At 35.5% G+C, this 24,622-nt stretch overlaps 3 protein-coding genes and 1 pseudogene across 3 annotated transcripts; all 4 read right to left on the bottom strand.

The window, feature by feature from the left end:
- Positions 1–272: 272 nt before the first annotated feature.
- LOC131054429 (U-box domain-containing protein 21) lies at positions 273–1,724 on the bottom strand. The gene has a single exon (XM_057988943.2). The coding sequence runs from the start codon at positions 1,659–1,661 to the stop codon at positions 435–437; it is 1,227 nt and encodes a 408-aa protein (XP_057844926.2). The 5' UTR covers positions 1,662–1,724; the 3' UTR covers positions 273–434.
- A 4,665-nt stretch (positions 1,725–6,389) lies between these two features.
- LOC131054426 (U-box domain-containing protein 21-like) lies at positions 6,390–8,070 on the bottom strand (annotated as a pseudogene).
- A 5,293-nt stretch (positions 8,071–13,363) lies between these two features.
- LOC131054420 (U-box domain-containing protein 21-like) lies at positions 13,364–15,034 on the bottom strand. The gene has a single exon (XM_057988934.2). The coding sequence runs from the start codon at positions 15,028–15,030 to the stop codon at positions 13,639–13,641; it is 1,392 nt and encodes a 463-aa protein (XP_057844917.2). The 5' UTR covers positions 15,031–15,034; the 3' UTR covers positions 13,364–13,638.
- Positions 15,035–17,943: 2,909 nt separating this feature from the next.
- Positions 17,944–19,325, bottom strand: LOC131054421 (U-box domain-containing protein 21). The gene has a single exon (XM_057988935.2). The coding sequence runs from the start codon at positions 19,247–19,249 to the stop codon at positions 18,023–18,025; it is 1,227 nt and encodes a 408-aa protein (XP_057844918.2). The 5' UTR covers positions 19,250–19,325; the 3' UTR covers positions 17,944–18,022.
- Positions 19,326–24,622: the final 5,297 nt, after the last annotated feature.

Raw genomic sequence — 24,622 nt, 5'->3', positions numbered from 1 at the left:
TATGTATGTAGGCGGATAATATTATGATGTCTCCATATACTCATTTATTCCATTGACTCATGACTATACAATACAAATGACGTCACATTAAACAAATTTTAAATCAGTACTTGTAATTAAAAATAATTGGCTTGTGACGTGTATAAGTTAAAATATGATTTTGTGGGCTGGAGTCCGTCCAAGTGTGGGTTTTATATTAGGTTTATATTTTAGAGATTTTCGGTCTATACTTTTGGCCTTAGTTTTCTAAAACATTTCCAAAGCGACTAGTCTTTATCAATTGTAATGCATTCATAATCTCATTATAAAGGGGGGAAATTTTGGAATTAGATCAATTGGATGGTTTTTAAAAGAACCCCCAAAATATTGTACATATTTACATTCCACAGTTTCTCCATTGCTCGATGAGGAAGGAGGTTGCAGGATTACTTAATTTATAAGGAACGCTTGACATGATGCAAATGGAGTGTCTCTGCGCATTCCCAATCATTTGCATAGGCTTTCGAAAGCTTGAGTAACTTGATTGATTTATCTCTCGTTTGCTCAGAGCAACCCATCTGCACTAACAACAGCAACTTGTCGAATGCACCCGCATGCAACGCCTCTCGCACGGCCTCCCCATCACAGGAATTCTGGCAAATATTCCACAAAACAGAGACTGCTAATTCGGTGGCTGAATCAGACACTCTCAACATCTTCTTAACAACCACTGGTAGAGTCAAAGCGTGAGTTGAAGCAGCCGCTCGGCCTTCTGTGCAATAGCAAAGGATATCCAGCACCAACAATGCCCTTTCACAAATGCTCCGATCTCCGTCTACAAGCATCTCCACCAGCCAAGGAATAGCCCCCGCCTCCACGACCTTGCTTCTGCATCTTTGCCTAAGGGCAATGTTGTATATGATGAACAGGCTTGATTTTGTGGCGGCTGGGCATATGGGTTCTCTCAGAAGCTGCACCAAACCCTCTACCAAACCTTCGCTTTTTCCAATCATGTCTCTGTATTTATCCTTGGAAGCCATTTGCCGAAGAATTGTAACAGCGCTGTTCTTTGCCTCGGGATTGCCCAGTCGGAGATTGAATACAAGACAAGCAAGGGCATCGGACAAGGCAAGCAAATCCATGGCCTGGGAAGTCAGGGGTAAAGTCATAGTGAGAGCCCCCAGAGCCTCTTCGCAAATGTCTACCGACTGCTGCGACCGATTCAAAGCCTGAGCACTGTGCTTGGCAAAAAGGGATGCGAGAACAGAGGATGCATTTGATGAAGCGATGCATTTTTTATTTCTTTCGCTTTCCCTGCCCAATCGCTTCAATTTTCCTATGGATTCCTTCTCGCCGGACGAAATCTGTGCGAGGATTGAATTGAGGTGGGCCGGATCGAGAGGTGCTTTGGGCGTGGGAATTCTGTGTACCCCTCGCCCACTGTTGGCTACACACCAATCCTGAATAATACGACGGAGAGTGTGATTTGGGATCGTGTCCTGAGTATGTAGAATCTGATTTGTGACAGGGCAGACAGTCTTGCCGGAATCTAACCAGGTCTCAATGCTTTGGCGATCATAAGTAATACCGGTGCAGAGGATCACAGGATCTTTCATTAGCTCCAGCGAAATGGGGCATCTAAGATAGGTCGGCACTGTCACCTCAATATCGATTCCTTTCATTGTCTCTACACCCAAACCCAAATTCCTTGTTTAAATTGTTTGTCTCGAGCTGTGCGGATATCTTTCACTGAAGTTTTGGTAGCGCTCTCTCTATATATATACCAACGAAAATTGAGTTTGGGCGAACGGTTTCGTCAAAGAGGAAAAATTAAAACGCGGTGCAGAGCGAATGGTCCGTTCAAGAGCATGCAAGACGCTAACGACTGGGTCATAGTTGACTACTAATAACTCTATTGAACGTTGAATATTTGACTTGGACCGGTCGTTTAATGTTTGAGCTGGGGCTGGGGTCTTTGGGCAACGTCTACCCAGCACCCAAATTTTACCATTGACCTTATTTAATAATTAATTAAACAGAACAATTTCTTAAATTTTAATTTTTAATTATTTAAAAAATATAATTAATGGTAAAGTTTGGGTCTTGGATAGACAATGGTGGGTCTTTGCACCCTTGAGATGTCACGTTACGTTCTCTTTTGTTCATTAATTAATGTAAGATGTTGAGGACATTCTAAAGTATCTCATAAAAGACACTCTATCTTTGCATCACTTACAAGATCCTACCATATTTGAAGTGTATAAATAAATTTTGAGTCAGTAATTTTTCCTACTCATTTGAAATCTTCATGGTGCACCTTGACATATTTTCGAACTTTAAATAATATGAAGTCTATTAATAAATGTGAAACCAATGACATATTTAATATTTGATTTAATTAAAAAATATTTATATCCATCGATGTGAATGTGCTAATATATCTAATCTGATTTTATTCTAAAAATATCTATATCAAATTCTATAAATTCTCATGTTCCAATTTTTTATTTCATCAATGGTCTAAAGAATTGTTGTGTTCCAATGTTTTAGTTCCTTTTTATATCCTATGGCTTTTTTGTTGGCTTCGAAAGTTTGCCCTTCATAGAATCATATATATCATCCACCTTGTCCAACTTTCTTCGAAGGTCATATCTAAACCTCTCACCATGGTCAACTTTGTATTCTCTTAGTTAACATCTTTTAGGCATTTATAAAATTAGGAATTTTAGTTTTTGCCTATTTAGGTAGGTTTGAAGGTTGCAATTCAAGAGTGCTTTTTTTTTTTTTTTTGTTAAGGTTTAATATTAAAAAGGAATTTTTGCCAATATAGGGAAAATTTTTGTCTCGATGCTTATGAATTATTTTAAAGGATTAATATTTCTATAATCATGAAAATTTAGTTCAAATACTTTCAAAACTTTACTACTTCATCTAATTTACTTGTATCTTGACTTAATTTAAATAATTATTTAACCTCGATAAATTCTAAAAAATCTTTTTATTTCTTTTCACCTTTATAAGGTTTTGCATTGGTTAGGCAACAAATAAAAGATGGACTTGAGAATAATATTATTGAACTTTTTTTCTTAGAAAATTTAATAGCATCTCTAGGAAGGAACATCTTTTCTAGTAAAATCTATGTATGATTTCAGAATTATTTTAATAACTAGTTGGTATGTAGGGTGCAAATAATTGACTCGTTTTGATATTTTTGTATTTAATTAAAATGTTTTCTAATATCGAATCACATTTTTATTTTATTTTATTTTGCAAATAAATGAGTTACAAACACTCTATTGAACAAACAAAATGTATACTATGTTTAGACAAGCTTTTAAATATACACAATGTATTTTTTTGTTTCACACATGATCATCTAAATTGTTAATTTGAATTTTTAAATTTTAATTCTATTAATATATTGAATTATGTTTTTTTTTTACATTGCAAATGAAATTTTTATTAGAAGAAATTCACATGCACAGATTTGAATATTTTTCAAAAGTTGTCAAACATGAGAAATAGGGTATCTTCAAGTTAGGGCTTTTGTAAATGTATGGAATCTTTCGTCTATTACATGACATTTGATTTAGTATTTAACGTAATTGATTTGATTGATGAGTATAATGACTATACACTATATTATTCAAATTATAGAGTATAGAGTATGATATTATTAATATAGTTTAATAATATATTTATGAATAATATTGAATTTAAATATTTACAATCTATTAATATTGTATTATAATTTCATTTGATAGCTATAAATATTTCTTAATAGAGTACTATCATAATTGATAAATTTAATCCTTTTGGAATTGTTAAGGAATATGTTGATATGTGTTTCAGATATGAATATTGAATCTATTTGTTGGTCAATATATAGAGAAAATTATTTCTATTTGTTGGTGTAAATAATTATTCATCATGGATATTATTACACTTTACTTAAGTTTACTTAGGAAATGCATTTTCATAGTAGTTTGGGTATGAGACACTTGGGTGTTTGTGCCACATTGGGATAGTGTGTGTAGGAGAAATTCCACCTTTTATGGTGTTGATCTTGTTGTTACACTCCACATTCAGTGGATGATCCACCTCATGTGGACTATTATATTATTTCTCCTACCTACCCACACCTATTTCCTACCTACCCTTGTTTCTTATTGAGCCACATGTCATGTTTGTGTGCTCACATATCCCTAGCCTTGCCTATATAAGCAAGCTCATCTACATTGTATGTAATTATTATTATTGATCATTTTCTATTGATGAGAATACAGTTTATTCTTGTCCTATATTGTGTCTCTATTTTGTACATTTCATTGAGCTCTTGATCTTGGCAAAATCTCACACTATTATTATTTATGTCTACTTGTATGATTCTCATCATTTCGGTCCATATGTGGATCCTTATTTGTATAGAATGTAATTACATACAAAAGAAATTCTCTTTTAATAAACCTCCAAGCAAGCTTTAATATCAATATTACAAGGATAAGTGAGTATGTTAAAGTTTTTGGACTATTAATACAACATATTTGTCGACCCCCTCAATACATTTAGTATGCTAAGTTTTGATGCCTTGAGAAACATGATACATTTCCAAGGATAAATGCATGAGGTGGAGAGAAGGTTGAAGCACCTGTCTTGGGCACCCCTTGAGTAAAAGCATCCGAGAGTAGAGTGGGAGCTTACAATAGAAAAGCAAGTGAGAGTGGAAAGAGTGTTTATACCAGAAGAGTGAGAGAGAGTAGATGAGATGCTTAAAGAATTTAGGCACAAGTTAGAATGATGAGATGAAATAGTGTCCAACAGTCTCTTCATCAAACTTGATGAATTGGGAGAAATATTGTGGACATTAGCGGGTTATGTCATTGTTTTCGATATATCAGAAGCTCCTAGTCTGATAGTTAAATGTATAGAGAAGCAGGCACATAATATACATGAAAAGACGGAAATAGCCAAAAAAATTGCAAGAGTGGTGATTGTACTTTTAGAAAATGTACTCAAAGATGGAGATATTTTATTTGGTATAAATGAGTTGTGAATTTGCTACATGGTAGACATGGGTTATGGATAGTTGGGCACTTCTAATTTCGCTGAACCAAACTTAGATAAATATAATTTGACTCAACCTAAGTTTGCTAGAACTAGACAAGATTTCACTTGGAGACAAATTTGAATAATTGCTACAAATTTTGTTGGCCAAGATATAGTCTATAAGCTAGTTCCACCAATAAGCTAGTTCCACCACATAAGGATAGAAAGTAAAGACTGTAGATCTAGGAAAAGATCTATTCTCATTTAGCATTATCATGTCATGAGATTCACCTAATTTAATAAAATGTTTTTAATGTTTAATTGTTTTAATAAATGTAATCAAAGATAATTATATTTTAATGATTATAACAAAATAACATATCAACCTATATGAATATAATAGAAATATGCATACAAATAATTGTATGTAAAGTTTGATAAAATTATATGTTCACAACTCATAAGATTTGAAAATTCAATTTAATATTTACGAATCATTAAAACAAACAAATTTAGTCAAATATTCCTACATTCATTTATTGAACATTTATTTTTAAATAGCTAAAAAAACAATGCATATCAACAATAAAAATATGTATAAATTTTTTTTTTGATAAGTAATTGGCCGAAACCTGAATAGCTTTTGACTGGAGCTATGAACCAGTGGGGACACAGTAGGGGGCCCCATCCCCATTACATTTTCTTTGAATTATTATTATTATTATGTTTGATTAGATTGACCCCAAGACCTTCCCCATCGTATGGAAGGCCAAGAGTCACAACTTATAATTCCTTTTTAGAGGTCCCTATTGGGAGTTGAACTTGGGTCTCCACAATGAGAACCCAGTGTTTTAACCAATTAAGCTCAACCCCTTGGACAATAAAAATATGTATATTGCCAAATAGTTTTTCATTTTTTTTAAATAGGGGAAAGGACCTAGTAGTTGAGCATGTACCAATTGTTGTGAGGGTTGTTGATACCTTTTGTTCCAAAAATTGAACAAATAAAACCTATTGTTTGAAACAAAAAATATCAATTTTTGTTAGGAAATGTACCAACAGTTGTTAGGAAATGTACCGATAGTTGTTAAGAAATGTACTAATATTGTAAAAAGTAACCAATCAGGTGATGCCATGTCAGCTGCACAACTATTGGGGTCTCTTTTGCATGCCTATTGGTCTCACTTTTTTTGGGGGCTGTTTTGGACACCTTGGCAAAAAGGATGCTGATGTGGCATCATATTTGATGATGTGGCCCTGAAACCTTAGTTATAAGCAGGGGACTTGCCAAGTAAGTTGCTGTAAAAAAATCGGAGTGATTTGAAATTTCCAACTAAGATTTTGAGAAGCGCGAAGTTAGGGTGCACAACTACTGGGTCCTTTCCCCTATAGGCAAATAATTTTATGCTGTCTCATGAGTAGACTATACTAATTATGTCGGTTTAAACAAATAATAAATAAATCATTACGTATAATTAAAATGGTTGACTTGTGAGGCACGAACGTGGGTGGAGTGGGTCCCGCATAAGTCATGGGTTTTAGGATAACTTTTGGAGAGTTTGGTTCTATCTTTTAGCCTTAGTTTTCTCCCCTGTTTCCAAAGCTACTGGATTTTATCGATTGTAATGCATCAGGAATCTCATGATAAGTATGGGAATTTTGCAAATAGATCAATTCGATAGTTTCCAAAAGAACTCCTATTAAATTATACATATTTACATTACACAGTTTCTCCATTGGTCACCAGATTACTCAATTTAGAAGGAGCGCTTGACATGATGCAAATGGAGTGTCTCTGCACATTCCCAATCATTTGTGTAGGCTTTAGAATGCTTGAGTAACTTGATTGATTTATCCCTCGTTTGCTCACAGCATCCCAACTGCACTATCAACAGCAGCTTGTTGAAGGCACCAGCGTGCAACGCCTCCCGCACGGCCTCCCCATCACGAGAATTCTGGCATATATTCCACAAAATAGAGACTGCTAATTCGGTAGCCGACTCAGACACTCTCAACATCTTCTTAACAATCACGGGTAGAGTCAAAGCATGCGCAGAAGCAGCTGCTCGGCCCTCCGTACAATAACAAAGGGTATCCAACACCAACAATGCCCTCTCACAAATGCTCCGATCTCCGTCTACAAGCATCTCCACCAGCAATGGAACAGCCCCTGCCTCCGCGACCCTGTTCCTGTATCTTTGCCTCAGGGCAATGTTGTATATGATGAACAGGCTTGATTTTGTGGCGGCTGGGCATATGGGTTCTCTCAGTAGCTGCACCAAACCCTCTACCAATCCTTCTCTTTTTCCAATCATGTCTCTGTATTTATCCTTGGAAACCATTTCTCGAAGAATCGTAACAGCACTATTCCTTGCCTCGGGATTGCCCTCTCGGAGATTGCATACAAGACAAGCAATGGCATCGGACGAGGCAAGCGAATCCAAGGCCTTGGAAGTCAGGGGCAGAGTCATAGTAAGAGCCCCCAGAGCCTCTTCGCAAATCTCTACCGACTGTTGTGACCGATTCAAAGCCTGAGCGCTGTGCTTGGCCAAAAGGGATGCGAGAACAGAGGATGCATTTGAGGAGGCGATGCATTTTTTGTTCCTATTACTTTCCCTGCCCAATCACTTCAATTTCCCTATGGATTCTTTCTCACCGGACGCAATCTCTGCCAGAATTGCATTCAGGTGGACCGGATCGAGAGGCGCTTTGGGAGTAGGAATTCTGTGTACCCCTTGCCCAGTGTTGGCCACACACCAATCCTGAATAATTCGACGGAGAGTGTGATTGGGGATTGTGTCCTGAGTATGCAGAATCTGATTTGTGACGGGGCAGACATTGTTGCCTGCATCTAACCAGGTCTCAATGCTGTGGCGATCGTAAGTAAGTCCGGTGCAGAGAGTAACAGGATCCCTCATGAGATCCAGGGAGATGGGGCATCTCAGATAGCTGGGCACATTTACCTCAACGTCTATTCCCTTCATTGTCTCTATACCCAAATCAGAAATTGCTAGTTTAAATTGTTTTTTTTGAGCTGTGCGGATATCTTTCCCTTAAGTTTTGGTAGCTCTCTCTATATATATACCAAGGAGAATTGAATTGGGAGAAGGGTTTCGTCAAAGCGAAAATTAAAAGTAAACGCATTACACAGGAACAGTCCGTTCAAGGGCTTGCAAGCCATTGACTGGGCCTTAATCGACTAATAAATCGACTATATTGAACGTTGAATGTTTGACTTGGACCGTTCGTTTTACGTTTGAGCTGGAGCTGGTTGGGTATTATATGTTGTATCGGTTCCAAGTCCCCATTATGTCAAAGGGACAAGGGATGTTTGGTTCAATGATATATTTCTGTGGTGTTGAATTCAAATATCTTTCTTTCTTTCAGTTAGTATCGTTTGGGTTATTCAAAAATTACAAATCTTAGTTTTTATATCTGTGGAAAGCTTTGAAGATTGCAATTCAAGAGTGTTTATTTTTCATTTTTGTTAAGATTCACAGATTGCAATTCAAGAGTGTTTATTTTTCATTTTTGTTAAGATTCACAATTAAAAAAGAATTAATGTCAATGTAGGGAACTACTCTGGCTTATTGCTTATCAATTATTTTAAAAGATTTAATATTTTTGTGATCATGAGAATTTAGTTCTATATTTTAATACTTTCAAAGCTTTACTACTTCATCCAATTTAATTGTATTTTGACTAATTTAATTAATTATTTAACCCAAATAAAGTCTAAAAGAATTATTTTATTTCTTTTCACTTTTAAAATGTCCTATGTTGGTTAGTTAACAAATAAAACATAGACTTGAGAATGATCTTGTTGAACTTTTAACTTTGGAAATTTAACACTATATATATGGAAGGAGTATATTTTCCTTTTTCATTGATACTCAATGCATTATGATTACTTTCTTGCCCATGGATTCTCTTCTCGCTGAATTTTAAAAAAAGATGTGGCCATCCATCTTTCTAAAGTAATATTTTCTCATAGTTTTAATCAATGACAACAATGGAGATTCTTTACATACATCTAGAGTTTATGTGAAAAAATGTCTTGTTTCTTTCACTGGGCATGGTAGTCTTGTCTTTTTATATTTGATGGTATTTGTATAAATACCATTATTCTTTGGCTTCCCTGGCCTCTATTGGAGTGGCACTATAGTTTTTAGAGGCCACAATAGTGCTATTAACCACACTTAAAGACTGTGTAATTCTAGCTATAACTTAAACAAAAATTTGCATTGCTTTTATTAAAGTAAATGTAATCAACAATGTTTCAATGTACATGAATGAAAATGATGAACACTTATCTAACTATAAATTGGACCATATTTGAATAATTTGAGACATTTTTCCAATAAAAATGCATAATATTAAGGTACAAAAGAAATCCACTTGATTGTCAATTATAATTTTGGTATTAACTCATTATTTTTGCACCCTTCGAAAACGTCTTCAACAAAAACTCTCAACTCTCTTATTCGTTCATAAAATACAAAATTAAATGAAAAAATACTTAAGCTCTACAACCACCAAACATATAAATATATGTATCTAGAATCACAAAATCAAGACTCAACAAAATAAATCTATAGAATCATTTAGAAATAGACTCATTTAAATTATTTCAAAAATGTTACAATTATCTAAAAAATAAAATAAATCTTAATTACCCAATTAATAGAAAAATAAATAAAAATGCATCACACATCTACATGATTATATGATAGGTCCAATGAAGATTTTGTTTTGTATGATGGCTACTATTTGTTGTCAAGGTAATTGTTGATTTTGTAGATATACTGGGCGAGTGCACCAAGATGGGGGACCAAAAAGGTGCCAAATTTTTTTTTGGCCCCCATCAAGCCCTTTGGCGCATGCCAAATAAGACGTGCACTCTATTTGGTGCGTGCCAAACCTAAGGTTTAGGCATGCCAAATAGGGTGCATGCCAAATAAGGCGAGTGCCAAATTTGGGTGCACCAAATATATTTGCATTTTAAAAAGTGCATTTTCAATTCGGAAATTGCAATTTATCCTTCTCTTCCAGCTTCCTTTTGTTTGAATATATACATAAAAAATAACATTTAAGTATAATTTGCACTTGGGTTTTTTCTCCCTCTAGTCTCTCTCTCAACCCCTACTTTCTTCCCTCTCTCCCTCCATTCCTCTCTTCACCTCTCTCTCTATCTCCTTCTCTGTGGTTGATGGAAATAAAAGCAAATACTAGAGAGAGAGAGAGAGAGAGGGGGGGGGGGGGGGGGGGAGAATAGAGATAGGGAGATAGAGAGAAGGACAAAAAGAGAAACGGAGTGGGAGGGAGAGACTTGAGAAGGAAAGAGGGAAAGAGAAAGGGAGGGAGGGAAAGAGGGAAAATGAGTGTGTGTGTGAGAGAGAGAGAGAGAGAGAGAGAGAGAGAGAGAGAGAGAGAGAGAGAGAGAGAGAGATGAGGGGAGGGAGGAAGAATAGAGATAGGGAGATAGAGAGAGTGAGAAAAAGAGAAAGGGAGTGGGAGGAAGAGAATTGAGAAGGAAAGCCGAGAAAGAGAAAGGAAGAGAGGGGAAGAGGGAAAGAGAGGGATATATATATATATATATATATATATATATATATATATATATATATATAAGGACAAGGAGGAAGAATAGAGACAAGGAGATATAGGAGGGGAGGGAGGAAGAATAGTGATAGGGAGAGAGACTTGAGAGAAAGATAAAGGGAGCGAGAGGGAGAGAGAGAATGAGAGATAAAGGGAAATAAATAGAGACTTGAGAGAGTAAGAGAAAGGGAGGGGAAGGGGGAGAGAGAGGGAGGGAGATAATGGGAGAGAGACACTTAAGAGAGGGGGAGAGAATGAGAGATAGAGATGAGAGGGAGAGAAAGAGAGACCCTAAGTGAAAGACAAAAAGAGAGGGATAGACCAAAGAGAGAGAGTGGGTGAGTGAGATGGGAAAGAGAGGGGGAGATACCTGAGAGTGAAGGAAGTAAAGAGGGAGAGACCTAAGAGAGAGAGGGGAAAGGGTTAAGGAAGAGAGAGGGGAAATGCAAGGAAGAGACTAGGGAGATAATGTTGATATGAGAATGTTGATTACTGAAATTTGATTGTCTGAAATTTATATGAATACTCTAAAAACTAGAATCTACATTATGTCTCCTAGAGATATGGAACCACTCTCAAACATCCTGATAATATATACATAAAATATAACTTAAAGTATAAGAAAGGAATGTGGCTTATACTTAAATGTTATATTTTATGTATATATTGGAGAGAGAAAGCTTTGTGCAAGTTCAAAGATGAAAAAATTGCATGGAATACATTTGGCGCGCACCAAATGTATTTTTCAATTTTTTTCCATTTGGCGCATGCCAAATATCGGTGTGTGCCAAATGTGTTGCCTTGGGAAACACCAAGCCTAAGGCTTGGATATTCCTTGGGCATCAAACCCAAAGGCTTGGACACCCTTCTTAGGCCTAAGACATGTTTTCTACCAAATATTGAAATTTTTCTAACTTTTTTGTTCATGCTCTCCATCAGGTTTGCAAGTGTTTCAATGCAATAAAAAAAAACACCATACAATCATCAAGCTCTCTTTTAGCTATCCAACCATATAATTCTTTTCAAATTTTGATAATGTTAAGGTCTTCATCTATAATTTCTTTTGTTAGTGTGTCCGATTTTTGTCAAAAACCAACATGTCGTATTTTGGCCATAGTTTTTTACTTGTTTATCCAATTTCCAAGGTGGACAAATCCTAAAACTGATTTTTGATTAGTTTTCATAATTTTTTTTTTTGGGGTTTTTTTTTTAGGGGGGGAGCACGCTCAAACTTATGTGTTTTAGGATGTGTCCACCTTGGAAATTCATAAAAATTCAAATATTCATAAAAAAATTAGCCAAAAAATATGGCATAAACTTCAATATGTTAGCTACTTTCTCACTGGAGAGATTTGTAAAATTCTAAAAAAAGGTTGGCGTTTTAGGGGCACCATATTTTGTGCTATGCTATTTTTTTCTGAATAAACATGACCAATAAATGTGGTGCCCCTTTTTGAAACCCTTAATCTCCTTCATTTTCAAAACAAATTAGTAGTTTAAAAAGTAGATTTAGAGAACTTGAACTTTTGTTCTTGTTGCATCTTCAAATTTTGAGTGCACCTATCTTCAATTTCTCGTTGAAGTTCAGGCTTTGTTGATTTAAAAAAAAATTTAAAAATGGCATCTTAAGACCCCTTTTTGGTCCCCCATCTTTGTGCACTTACCCTAGTAGTCATAGTTGCACACGTTGCTACCAAATTTGCAAAGAAGAATAATCTTCAAAATTAAATTATTAAAGCACCTAGCTTAAGGAATGATGAGGCATATGTCGCTTGCAATTTAAGAATGAATAAAAAAAATAAAAATTACATCAAGCACAATCTTTTCATGGGAATGATCATAACAAAGAAGTAGGAAATAAATCCTTTTCAAGTTTGTTAGTGGAAAATAAATAGGGAAAGTGAAATACATGATTTTAATGATGTCAAAATTTTGGTTGTGAGTTGATATTTTAGACTCTTTATAATAAACATAAATATTAATTTTCAATTAAAATTTATTTTTCAAGCATCAAGAGAGGAATGTTTCTATGCTTAAAAAATTTGGCAAAACAAAATTACATGTGATATAGCTATGACATTATATTGGAAATCTAATTAATTCTATTTTTGAGCTCATAAGTATGTCTTTAAAATTGAGCTTACACATCTTGGACATGAAATAATGATAATCAGTTGAATTCAATAATGTTGGAATTGGTGATATTTCCTCTGTCAATTCTCGTGAAGGACAAGTGGATGTCAACTCTAAAAGTTGTTATCAAATTTCATAACATGGGAGAATGGTTACCATTTAGAACTTTGATTAACTTTCAAACAAATTTAGAGTAATTATATGATGTGTTCCACATAAGTTATGTCTTATTTACATCCTAACTAGTTATCATCTATGTGCAAATAATAAGCACTATGAGTTTTGATCTTGCACATTGAACCCAGAATTATAAGAAAGGTAAATTAATAAAAGGCACTTTCGAGTTTAGTGTTCCGTTTGTTGTCTAAATGGTGTATGTATTATTAGTAGGAAGATAGATGAATCAAGAGAGACATATTGACTTGGCAATTGAGTTCCTGAGAAGATTAAAGAAGAGTGGCATGAGTACATTAATTTTTATTGAATATTTATTTTTAAATAACTATACAAAACAATCTATATCAACACTATAAAAATATATATATAGACATATATATATATATATATATATATATATATATATATATATATTAAATATGCGATGGACTCATAACTAGACAATACAAATGACGTCACCTTAAACTAATAATAAATCATACATATGATTTAAACAGTTGGCTTATGACGTGCAAACGTGGGTTTTATGTGAACTTTCGGAGATTTTTGGTCTATACTTTTCTCCCCCGTTTCCAAAGCTACTGGTTTTTATCGATGGTAATGCATAAATATGGAAATTTTGCAAATAGATCAATTCGATGGTTTTCAAAAGAACCCCTATTAAATTACGCAGTTACTCCATTGGTCGCCAGATTACTTGATTTAGAAGAAGCCCTTGACATGATGCAAATGGAGTGTCTCTGCACATTCCCAATCATTCGTGTAGGCTTTGGAAAGCTTGAGTAACTTGATTGATTTATCTCTCGTTTCCTCAGAGCATCCCAACTGCACTATCAACAGCAACTTGTTGAAGGCACCAGCGTGCAACGCCTCCCGCACGGCCTCCCCATCACAGGAATTCTGGCAAATACTCCACAAAACAGAGACTGCTAACTCGGTAGCTGACTCAGACACTCTCAACATCTTCTTAACAATCACTGGTAGAGTCAAAGCATGCGCAGAAGCAGCTGCTCGGCCCTCCGTACAACAGCAAAGGGTATCCAGTACCAACAATGCCTTCTCACAAATGCTCCGATCTCCGTCTACAAGCATCTCCACCAGCAATGGAACAGCCCCTGCCCCCGCGACCCTGTTCCTGTATCTTTGCCTCATGGCAATGTTGTATATGATGAACAGGCTTGATTTTGTGGCGGCTGGGCATATGGGTTCTCTCAGAATCTGCACCAAACCCTCTACCAATCCTTCTCTTTTTCCAATCATGTCTCTGTATTTATCCTTGGAAACCATTTCCCGAAGAATTGTAGCAGCGCTGTTCTTTGCCTCGGGATTGCCCTCTCGGAGATTGCATACAAGACAAGCAATGGCATCGGACAAGGCAAGCGAATCCAAGGCCTGGGAAGTCAGGGGCAGAGTCATAGTAAGAGCCTCGAGAGCCTCTTCGCAAATCTCTACCGACTGTTGCGACCGATTCATAGCCTGAGCGCTGTGCTTGGCAAAAAGGGATGCGAGAACAGAGGATGCATTTGAGGAGGCGATGCATTTTTTGTTCCTATTACTTTCCCTGCCCAATCGCTTCAATTTCCCTATGGATTCTTTCTCGCCGGACGCAATCTGTGCGAGAATTGCATTGAGGTGGGCCGGATCGAGAGGCGCTTTGGGCGTAGGAATTCTGTGTACCCCTCGCCCAGTGTTGGCCACACACCAATCCTGAATAATTCGACGGAGAGTGTGATTTGGGATTGTGTCCTGAGTATGCAGAATCTGATTTGTAACGGGGCAGACATTGTTGCCTGCATCTAACCAGGTCTCAATGCTGTGGCGATCATAAGTAAGGCCGGTGCAGAGAGTAACAGGATCCCTCATGAGCTCCAGGGAGATGGGGCATCTCAGATAGCTGGGCACAGTTACCTCAATGTCTATTCCTTTCATTGTCTCTCTATATACCCAGATCCAAATTGCTAGTTTAAATTGTTTGTTTGGAGCCGTGCGGAAATCTTTCGCTGAAGTTTGGGTAGCTCTCTGTAAATATATATACCAACGAGAATTGAATTGGGAGAAGGGTTTCGTCAAAGTGAAAATTAAAAGTAAACGCATTGCATAGGAGACAGTCCGTTCAAGGGCATGCAAGCCATTGACTCTTCTATAATCGACTAGTAAATCAACTATATTGAACGTTGAATATTTGACTTAGACCGTTCGTTTTACGTTTGATTTCGGGCTGGGGTCTTTGGACCCTTGGCGTGTAACAATTAATGCAAGACGTAGAAGATAATCTATGTTGTATCAGTTAAAGTCCCCATTATGTCAAAGAGCGCGCATCTGTTTTCAATGTATATCTATATATGATGCCGAATTCAAATATCTTTAATATATTAATGTTAAATTATTTTAAAAGATTTAATGTTTTTGTAATGATGAGAATTTAGTTCTATATTTTAGTACTTTGAAAATTTTATTATTTCATTCAATTTAGTTGTATATTGATTAATTTAATTAATTATTTAACTTAGATGAATTTTAAAAGTTTTTTTTTTTTTTTTTCACTTTTATAATGTCTTATTTTAGTTAGGTAACAAATAAAACATGGAGTCAAAAATGATCTTGTTGGACTTTTTATCTTTGAAATTTAACATCACATATATGAAAGGAGTATCTTTTCCTTTTGCATTGATACACTCAATACCTTGTGTTTTCTTTCTTGTTTATGGCTTCTTTTCTCACTCAATTTTATTTTAAAATCTTGGCCAATCCATCTTTCTCAAGTAATATTTTCTCATAGTTTTTAATCAATGGCAACAAAGGAAATTCTTTACATATATCTAGAATTTGTATGAAAAATGTCTTGTTTCATCTATTGTGCATGGCAGTCTTTTTCAATCATATTTGATTGTATTTGTATAGATAACATGATTCTTTGGCTTCCTTGGTCTTGGTTGGGATGGCACTATAGTTTTTCTAGGCCACAATAGTGCTAGTAATCGCACTTAAAGACCACCTAATTCAAGTTCATTTTAGCTCTAAGTTAAACTAGTTTATTCAAACAAAAAAATTGCATTGCTTCCATTAAAGTAAATTTAATCAACAATGTTTCAATGCACATGCATGAAAATGATGAACACCTATCTAACTGTAAATTGATACAAGAGAAATCCACTTGATTACCAATCATAATTTGACATCAACTCAAAAATTTTATACCCTTTGAAAACATCTTCAACAAAAACTCTCGACTCTTCTATTCATTTATTAAATTAAAAAGTTAATAATAGAAAATATACTTAGGCTCTACAACCATCAAACATAGGCTCTACAACTACCAAACATATAAATATATATATTTAGAATCCCCCAAAAAAGGTTCATGCAAACAAATACATCACACACATCTACATGTGATTATATGACATGTCCAATGAAAATTTTGTTTTACATGATGACTACTATTATTGCCAAGGTAGTTGCTATTTTTGTAGGTATAGTAGTAAGAAAAATCACAAAGAAAAATAATCTTCAAAACTATTACTAGTAAGCAATGATGAGGATTATGTTGCTTGCAATTTAAGAATGAATTAAAATAATCATATTTACATTAAACACAATTTTTTCATTGGTATGATCACAACAAAAGTAGGAAACAAAAACCTTATCAGGCGTGTAAGTGGAAAATAAGAAGGGAAAGTGAAGTAAATGATTTGTGAGTTGATACTTTAGTTTATTCATAATAAACATAAATATTAGTTTCTAATTAAATTTTATTTTTCAAACATCAAAATAGGCATATTTTTATGTCTAAAATTCATTTTCTAAAATGTGGCAAACCGAAACCATCCATATTATAGCTATCACATTATATTGGAAATCTAATTAATTCTATTTTTGAGCTTATAAGCATGTCTTTAAAATCGAGCTTACACATCTTTGGACACGTGTAAGAAATAGTGATACTTGATTGTACACAAATAGGGAATTCAATAATGTTGGAATTGGTGATATTTCTCTATCAATTTTTGTGAAGGACAAGTGCATGTAAATTTTAAAAGTTGTTATCAAATTTTATAAAATGGGAGAATGGTTACCATTTTGAACTTTGGTTAACTTTCAAACAAATTTTGAGTAATTATATGATGTGTTCCAAATAAGTTATGTCCTATTTACGTCGTAACCACTTATTATATATGTGCAAACAATAAGCACTATGAGTTCTCGTCTTGAGGGGCACATTGAACCTATAATTATAAGAGAGGTAAATTAATAAAAGACAATTTAGAGTTTAGTGCTTCCATTTGTTGTCGAAATGATGTATGCATTATTAGTAAGAAGGTAGATGAATCTAGAAAGACATATTGACTTGGTAGTTGAGTTCCTAAAGAGATTGGAGGGGACTACCATGGATACATATATTTTTATTGAATATTTATTTTTTAAATAGTTATAAAAAACAATCCATATCAACACAATAAAATTATGTATATAGGCAAATATTTTTATTTATTTTTAAATATAGACAAATAATTTTATGGTCTCGATATACTCATTTATGCGATGAATTCATGACTAGACAATACAAATGACGTCATTGTAAACAAATGATAAATCCCTACGTATGATTAAGAACAACTGGCTTGTAATGTTCAAACATGGGGGGAGTAGGACGTGCACAAGTCGTGGGCTTTCTGATGACTTTTGGAGATTTTTGGTCTTATCTTTTAGGACCAGCCTTTAACCAGACACACTAAACAACATATTAAGTCTTGAGAATGTTAGTCAACTTTAAGTGTTAAACATAAGACTGGAAGTATATTCTTAGTGTGACCACACCCATTAAGCCTAAAAAAATAAGTATACTCTCAATGTGTTTGACACTTTTAAACTTAGAAATGTAAGCTCCGTCCTACTTTTAGCCTTAGTTTTCTCCCCCGTTTGAAATCAAGCTACTGGTTTTTATCGATTGTAATGCATCGGGAATCTCATGATAAGTATGGAAATTGTGCAAATAGATCAATTGGATAGTTTTCAAAAGAGCTCCTGTTAATTTGTACATATTTACATTACACAGCAACTTCATCGGTCGCCAGATTACTCAAATTTAGAAGGAGCGCTTGACATGATGCAAATGGAGTGTCTCTGCACATTCCCAATCATTTGTGTAGGCTTTGGTAAGCTTGAGTAACTTGATTGATTTATCTCTCGTTTCCTCAGAGCATCCCAACTGCACTACCAACAGCAATTTGTTGAAGGCACCAGCGTGCAACGCCTCCCGCACGGCCTTCCCATCACAGGAATTCTGGCAAATACTCAACAAAACAGAGACTGCTAATTCTGTAGCTGATTCAGACACTCTCAACATCTTCTTAACAATCACTGGTAGAGTCAAAGCATGCGCAGAAGCAGCCGCTCGGCCCTCCGTACAACAGCAAAGGGTATCCAGTACCAACAATGCCCTCTCACAAATGCTCCGATCTCCGTCTACAAGCATCTCCACCAGCAAAGGAACAGCTCCTGCCTCCGCGACCCTGTTCCTGTATCTTTGCCTCACGGCAATGTTGTATATGATGAACAGGCTTGATTTTGTGGCGGCTGGGCATATGGGTTCTCTCAGTAGCTGCAGCAAACCCTCTACCAGTCCTCCTCTTTTCCCAATCATGTCTCTGTATTTATCCTTGGAAACCATTTCCCGAAGAATTGTAACTGCGCTGTTCCTTGCCTCGAGATTGCCCTCTTGGAGATTGCATACAATACAAGCAATGGCATCGGACGAGGCAAGCGAATCCAGGGCCTGAGATGTCAAGGGCAGAATCATAGTAAGAGCCCCGAGAGCCTCTTCGCAAATCTCTACAGACTGTTGTGACCGATTCAAAGCCTGAGCACTGTGCTTGGCAAAAAGGGATGCGAGAACAGAGGATGCATTTGAGGAGGCGATGCATTTTTTGTTCCTATTACTTTCCCTGCCCAATCGCTTCAATTTCCCTATGTATTCTTTCTCGCCGGACGCAATCTGTGCGAGAGTTGCATTGAGATGGGCCGGATCGAGAGGTGCTTTGGGCGTAGGAATTCTGTGTACCCCTCGCCCAGTGTTGGCCACACACCAATCCTGAATAATTCGACGGAGAGTGTGATTTGGGATCGTGTCCTGAGTATGCAGAATCTGATTTGTAACGGGGCAGACATTGTTGCCTGCATCTAACCAGGTCTCAATGCTGTGGCGATCATAAGTAAGGCCGGTGCAGAGAGTAACAGGATCCCTCATGAGCTCCAGGGAGATGGGGCATCTCAGATAGCTGGGCACAGTTACCTCAACGTCTATTCCCTTCATTGTCTCTCTATACCCAAATCCAAATTGCTGTTTTAAATTGTTAGTTTCTAGCTGTGCGGATATCTTATACTGAAGTTTTCATGCTCTCTGTCTATATATACCAAGGAGAATTGAATTGGGAGAAGGGTTTCGTCAAAGTCGAAATTAAAAGTAAACGCAGTGCCAAGGAAACGGTCCATTCAAGGGTTTGGAAGTCAACGACGGGGGCATAATTGACTAATAAATCAACTCTATTGAACGTTGAATATTTGACTTGGACCGTTCGTTTTAAGTTTTTGAGCTGGGGCTGGGGTATTTGGACCATCGGTAACAAATAATACAAGATGTTGAAGATATTCTATGTTGCATTGGTTACAAGTCCTCACCATGTCTAAGGGTTCTTGGTTCAATGGGTATAATCATGGTGTAAGTAACTATGGTGCTGTATATATATATATATATGAGGTAGAAAATGAATTTTTAAATTTTGTATGGTCATTAGTCATTTTTAATTGTCTATTATTATAATATTGTATTGGACTGTTTTTTTTTTAAATTTTGTACAGTGGAAGGAATTTGTTAAATTTGTTCTAAAAAAAAATGCATATACAATTTGAAATAAGAATAGAATGGGTTCATTCCATAGTATGTTGTTTAAGTCATAATGTTGTTGTTATTCTCGCTAAGGTTGAAATCTTTGTTGGGCTATTGTGATTGTAAGCTTGTGCCTTCATCGATCCAATGTGCTCCACATTAAAAAAAGAAAAGAAAAAAGAATTGAATAAATGGAAAGAAAATCTAATACATAATATTTTACTTGAGAAAAACCTTTTTTTTTTAAATTTATACCCAGGTTATTCCCAATCCCCACAACCCTGGCCCAATGTTTCCAATTAAGGGCGACCCTAAGGGTGCGACTAGTCCCCGGGGGGTGAATCTACAGCCCACAAGCAATCCCCCCTCTTAAACCCACGAAGGAGTCGAACTCGAGATCGATGGGGAGCAAACCCACCGCCCACGCCAACTCACCTACTCGTGCAGGCTACTTGAGAAAACATTCTAAAGTACTAATGTGTTTGACATTAAAAAAGGAAAAGAAAAAAGAATAGAATAAATAGAAAGAAAAATGATATATAATATTTTTAATTGAGAAAACATTCTAAGATAGAAAATTTAACATAGTAAAATTTTTCACTATTCCATAAAACTTAACAATTGATAAATATAATAATAAATCTTTTGCTCGTCCCTTTTACTTGTGGAAATATTAATAGACATGTTGAAAGTAGTTTTACACGATGTATTGATCTTTTCTCGAGAAGACCCAAAACAACTCCTTATTTATATTTTCTATAAAAATGTTATCCAATTTTTGTATTCAAACTCTGGATAGTATTGCCCCATGTGACTACAAACGTGGAAAGTATACAACGCTTATTCAATGTTGTTCCACATTGTGAATACTTTACAAAGGGGAAAATACTTTTGGAGTGTTAGTTGTTGAAAGTGACCATGCTCATTGATTTTCTACAATAGAAAATTTTCTTAGAACTCACGTCTTTTATTATTGAATCAATAATATTCTCTTTATTATCAATTTTTTCCAACAATTTTTGCTTGCCTTCAAACATTTCTATCTCAAAATGGTACCATACACCAATATTATTTAATCAAGTTTGTTTTATTATCACTGACTATATCTTAGTACTAGAACAATGTAAGGTCTCATGTAAATATATAAAACTTATTTATGCATTAGTCTTGTTATGCCTTGCATACACACCCCCATATTTTGCTAGTCAAAATGGGGTCCTCCCCTTTTCTCTCATGTGTCTTTTGTTTCTTAGTTTTTCCCCTTTTTCCCTTTTCTTTCTTCCTTCTCTTTTTGTTTTTTCTTGTTTATTTTCTTTGTTTTTGTGCTTTTGGGACTTTGGGCTTGGAAGAGCTCTTAGGACTTGGTCCTATGTTCCTTTCAGGTCCCTCTTTCTCGGTTTTCCTTTTCCCTTTCTATTGGGTTTTGTTGTGTTTCTAAGACTTTGGGTCCCAAGGGAACCTTAAGACTTGGTCTTAATCTTCTCCTTCCTCTGAAGATCCTATTTCCCAAGGGAACCTTAAGACTTGGTCTTAATGTTCTCCTTCCTCTCAAGTTCCTATTTCCCACCATTTATCATTTCATTTGTGTTTCCTTTAGAATTTTAGAACCCATAGGGACTTTATCCTTTAGACCTTTTCCATTTTAATTTCCCACACCTAGTCTCTTTGGCATGTGCTCTATGACTTTAGGTTTCTTCTGGGGACTACATGGATACCTGACTCAATAAACTAGATTATTAGTGGTCTCTCTTTTGTAAAAGCACTATTGAAAGTTGATTCCAATCTCATTTGTGACTACATTGCATTCAAAAATCTTCAAGTGAGCCCCAAAGTGACCTAGCAAATAGAGGTTTTATGTTTCAAGTGATTTAAGAACCAATTTTTGTGTGCCCTAGCTTCCCACAAGTCCAACTTGTCTTGCTATGTTAGTGTTCCAAAATGCAAGTAGGTCTCTTTTTACTTGCTTCTCATATTCGCTTTCTCCATTTTCTGTCTATTTTTTTTTTCATTATTTTTGGTTTTTCTTCTATTTCTCCAGCTTTCTAGGCTTTATGTTAGATTAGCTATTAGTTTAGTTTGTTTCCTTCCTTGCAGCTTAGTAATAATTGAGTCCTAGTTGGATTTGAATCCTTGACCTTATTTTTAATCCATTGTGCCACTTTTCCATTGCTAAATTGTTCAATCTACAAATTGCCCTTACAAGAGTTCTCAAAGCTTTCATTCTTAGTTCAAAGTGTGCCCTAGATCCACATTGCAAATTGTGCCCTAGTGATATTTCACTTTTTAATGGATTTTTGTGCCTATTATTTTACTTGTAAAACCTCAAACCTTGTTAACTCTTGTGGATTGCCATTAACAACTTAGAATGGGGCCTAAAAATGACTATGTTGGAACCTTCATAAAAGACTCTACGACTTTGGACCCTAGAGGGGTGGTCAGATCTTAACTATACTCAAAATCCTTTGGGATCCCATGTTAATGAAGGGTCTTTATTGAAGGTCCTTAGACCCTTCATTAACATTTAGAAAAAAAATGATTTCTATCCTCTTTTGGATTTTAGGTCCTAAAGGGATCTAGAGACATTAACAATGCCACCCTTTGAACCTTTGAACTCCTAAAATTTGGAAACCCACAACTTTCACAACTAGGGTACCCCACTTTGGAATTTTAGGTCCCACTTGAACTAAAACACTTGGTTCTTTGATCCTTGAAACCCCTTAAGGCCTAGAGACCCGCAATCAACCATGGTATGAAATATGCACTTTGGGACTTTATGTTTCAAGTGATCTCTTGGACACCATCTTCTAAACAATGGAGCTTACAGTTTTTTGTTCCTTGGGCTTATACGTAGTCATTTCCAAAACCCTTATTTGGGAGTTTAGAACCCAAATTCACTCCAAGACCTTATCCTTGGGTAAGTGCACCAAGATTGTGATCAAAAAGGGGGGCATAAGTGGCCACTTTTTTTTGAAACTAGCTAAACTTGAACTTGGAGGAGAAATTTGAGACTCATCCACTCAAAATTTTAAGATGCCAAAAGAACTAGAATTGTCATAGATAAGATTAAGGGGGTTAAATCTTTCACACGCACAAAATTGTTCCTATTTTTTCTAGCAAAACATAACATAGTGTCTAGTGTGCACATCAAAAAAGTTATAGTTGCATTTAGGATTTTAGAAAACCCTTTTGGTAGAAAGACAGTTAAGACCGAGTACTAGAAGTTGTATATTTTTTATATTTTTTTGTTGATTTTTTTTTAATGATTTTTCAAAGTGGACGCATCCTAAAAATTAGGTACATGCGCATGTGCATCACATAACTTGCACCAAAATAATAAAAGATTCAATTTTTTTATTTATTTTAAAGGATGAAGTGTATAACAATAATTTATAAATTTTTTTCCAAATTTTGTCAAGTAGTTAAAAAGCTATTAAAAAAGGGTACACATATGTCTTTGAGAACTCTAGAGACATTGGTAAAAGAAATGAATAATTTTAATATGTTAATGTTGTTCAAATCTAAAAAGAATTATATGGTTAGAAAGATCATAAGATGTGCGAAATTATGGTGGCAATTTTACAAATACCCACTTAATAACATGTAAACTTGATGATGAGGAAGTTGAGAAACTAGATTGAAGAAAAAATATGTAAAAAGGAGGGAAATAAGACTCCCAATCCTCAACCTTGTCATCCAAGCCTAATTACAAGCCTTAACGTGTACATGTAAAAACCCATTCATGATTTTAATTTAAAAAACCCAATTGGGCTTTTATTTGTTAAAAACCGGATCGGGATTTTATTTGTTAAAAATCCAATCAAGATTTTATTTATTAAAAATCCAATCAATTTTTTATCCCCCACTCGACACCATTAGAGATATTATCAAACTTAAAAAAGATGAAGTTGTTGTCTAGAGATCTTGGAATTTCTCTCTCCCCCCCTTCTCTGTCTCTCTGTCTCTCTGTCTCTCTCTCTCTCTCTCTCTCTCTCTCTCTCTCTCTCTCTCTCTCTCTCTCACACACACACACACACACACACACACACACACACACACACACACACACACACACACACACACCACCACCATTGGGGTCAAATTTGGGTTTATAATTCTAGAGTGGATCGATATGACAAATATTGAAGATATAAAAATAGTATATGGTAGTCTATACAAAGAAGAGCTTCCCAATACTATTATAATTCTCCCTTTTCACCCCAAGAAGGTACAATTGGTGAAGGAACGACTTTCTCACATTCACCCATTAGTCATTGTGTTTATGCCCAAAATTAAAAGACTCTTCATTTGTGAAGATGTCTGAAATTAAAATCCCTAATTGAATTAAGTCCTTGTGTCCTAGGAATTAGCATTTCAGAATGTGAAGAATGAGGGAAGTGAATCATTTAGTCCCCATCTATTTGTGTCCTCGAGGGAAAGTATTATATGTGACAACAAGTGGAGTCAAGGGATACTTGACTACCTTCTCTCAGCATTAGGTGAAGCTTTTCCCTCTCTGATGAGGAATGCTATAGGGGATTCTCCCAAGCTATGAGATCATATTTCTTTAGGTACCTTTGTATTAATATTCCCTCTCATCTAGACAATTAAGACGAATTAGGGAACAAATCCAAGTAAGGCCTAGAAAATCCCAATGCCTTGTGGTATATAGAGTACAAGTTTAATTTGCATTTTTTATTTCTAAAAATTTTGGTGAGTTGCAGGAGGGAAATTTGTTAAAATTCTTGCTTAGTCAAGAGTTCAATATTTTTAGAAGCCTAAAGGTTATCCATAATTCAATTT

Source organism: Cryptomeria japonica, chromosome 10 (genome assembly GCF_030272615.1).
Source record: "Cryptomeria japonica chromosome 10, Sugi_1.0, whole genome shotgun sequence".
NCBI lineage: Eukaryota > Viridiplantae > Streptophyta > Pinopsida > Cupressales > Cupressaceae > Cryptomeria > Cryptomeria japonica.
Note: the sequence above shows the minus strand (reverse complement) of the source record. Positions and strands in the feature narration are given on the sequence as shown.

Bases quoted from the DNA above. Each gene is read 5' to 3' on its own strand.
- LOC131054429 (XM_057988943.2), bottom strand. From the start codon at position 1,661: ATGAAAGGAATCGATATTGAGGTGACAGTGCCGACCTATCTTAGATGC.
- LOC131054420 (XM_057988934.2), bottom strand. From the start codon at position 15,030: ATGCGTTTACTTTTAATTTTCACTTTGACGAAACCCTTCTCCCAATTC.
- LOC131054421 (XM_057988935.2), bottom strand. From the start codon at position 19,249: ATGAAGGGAATAGACGTTGAGGTAACTGTGCCCAGCTATCTGAGATGC.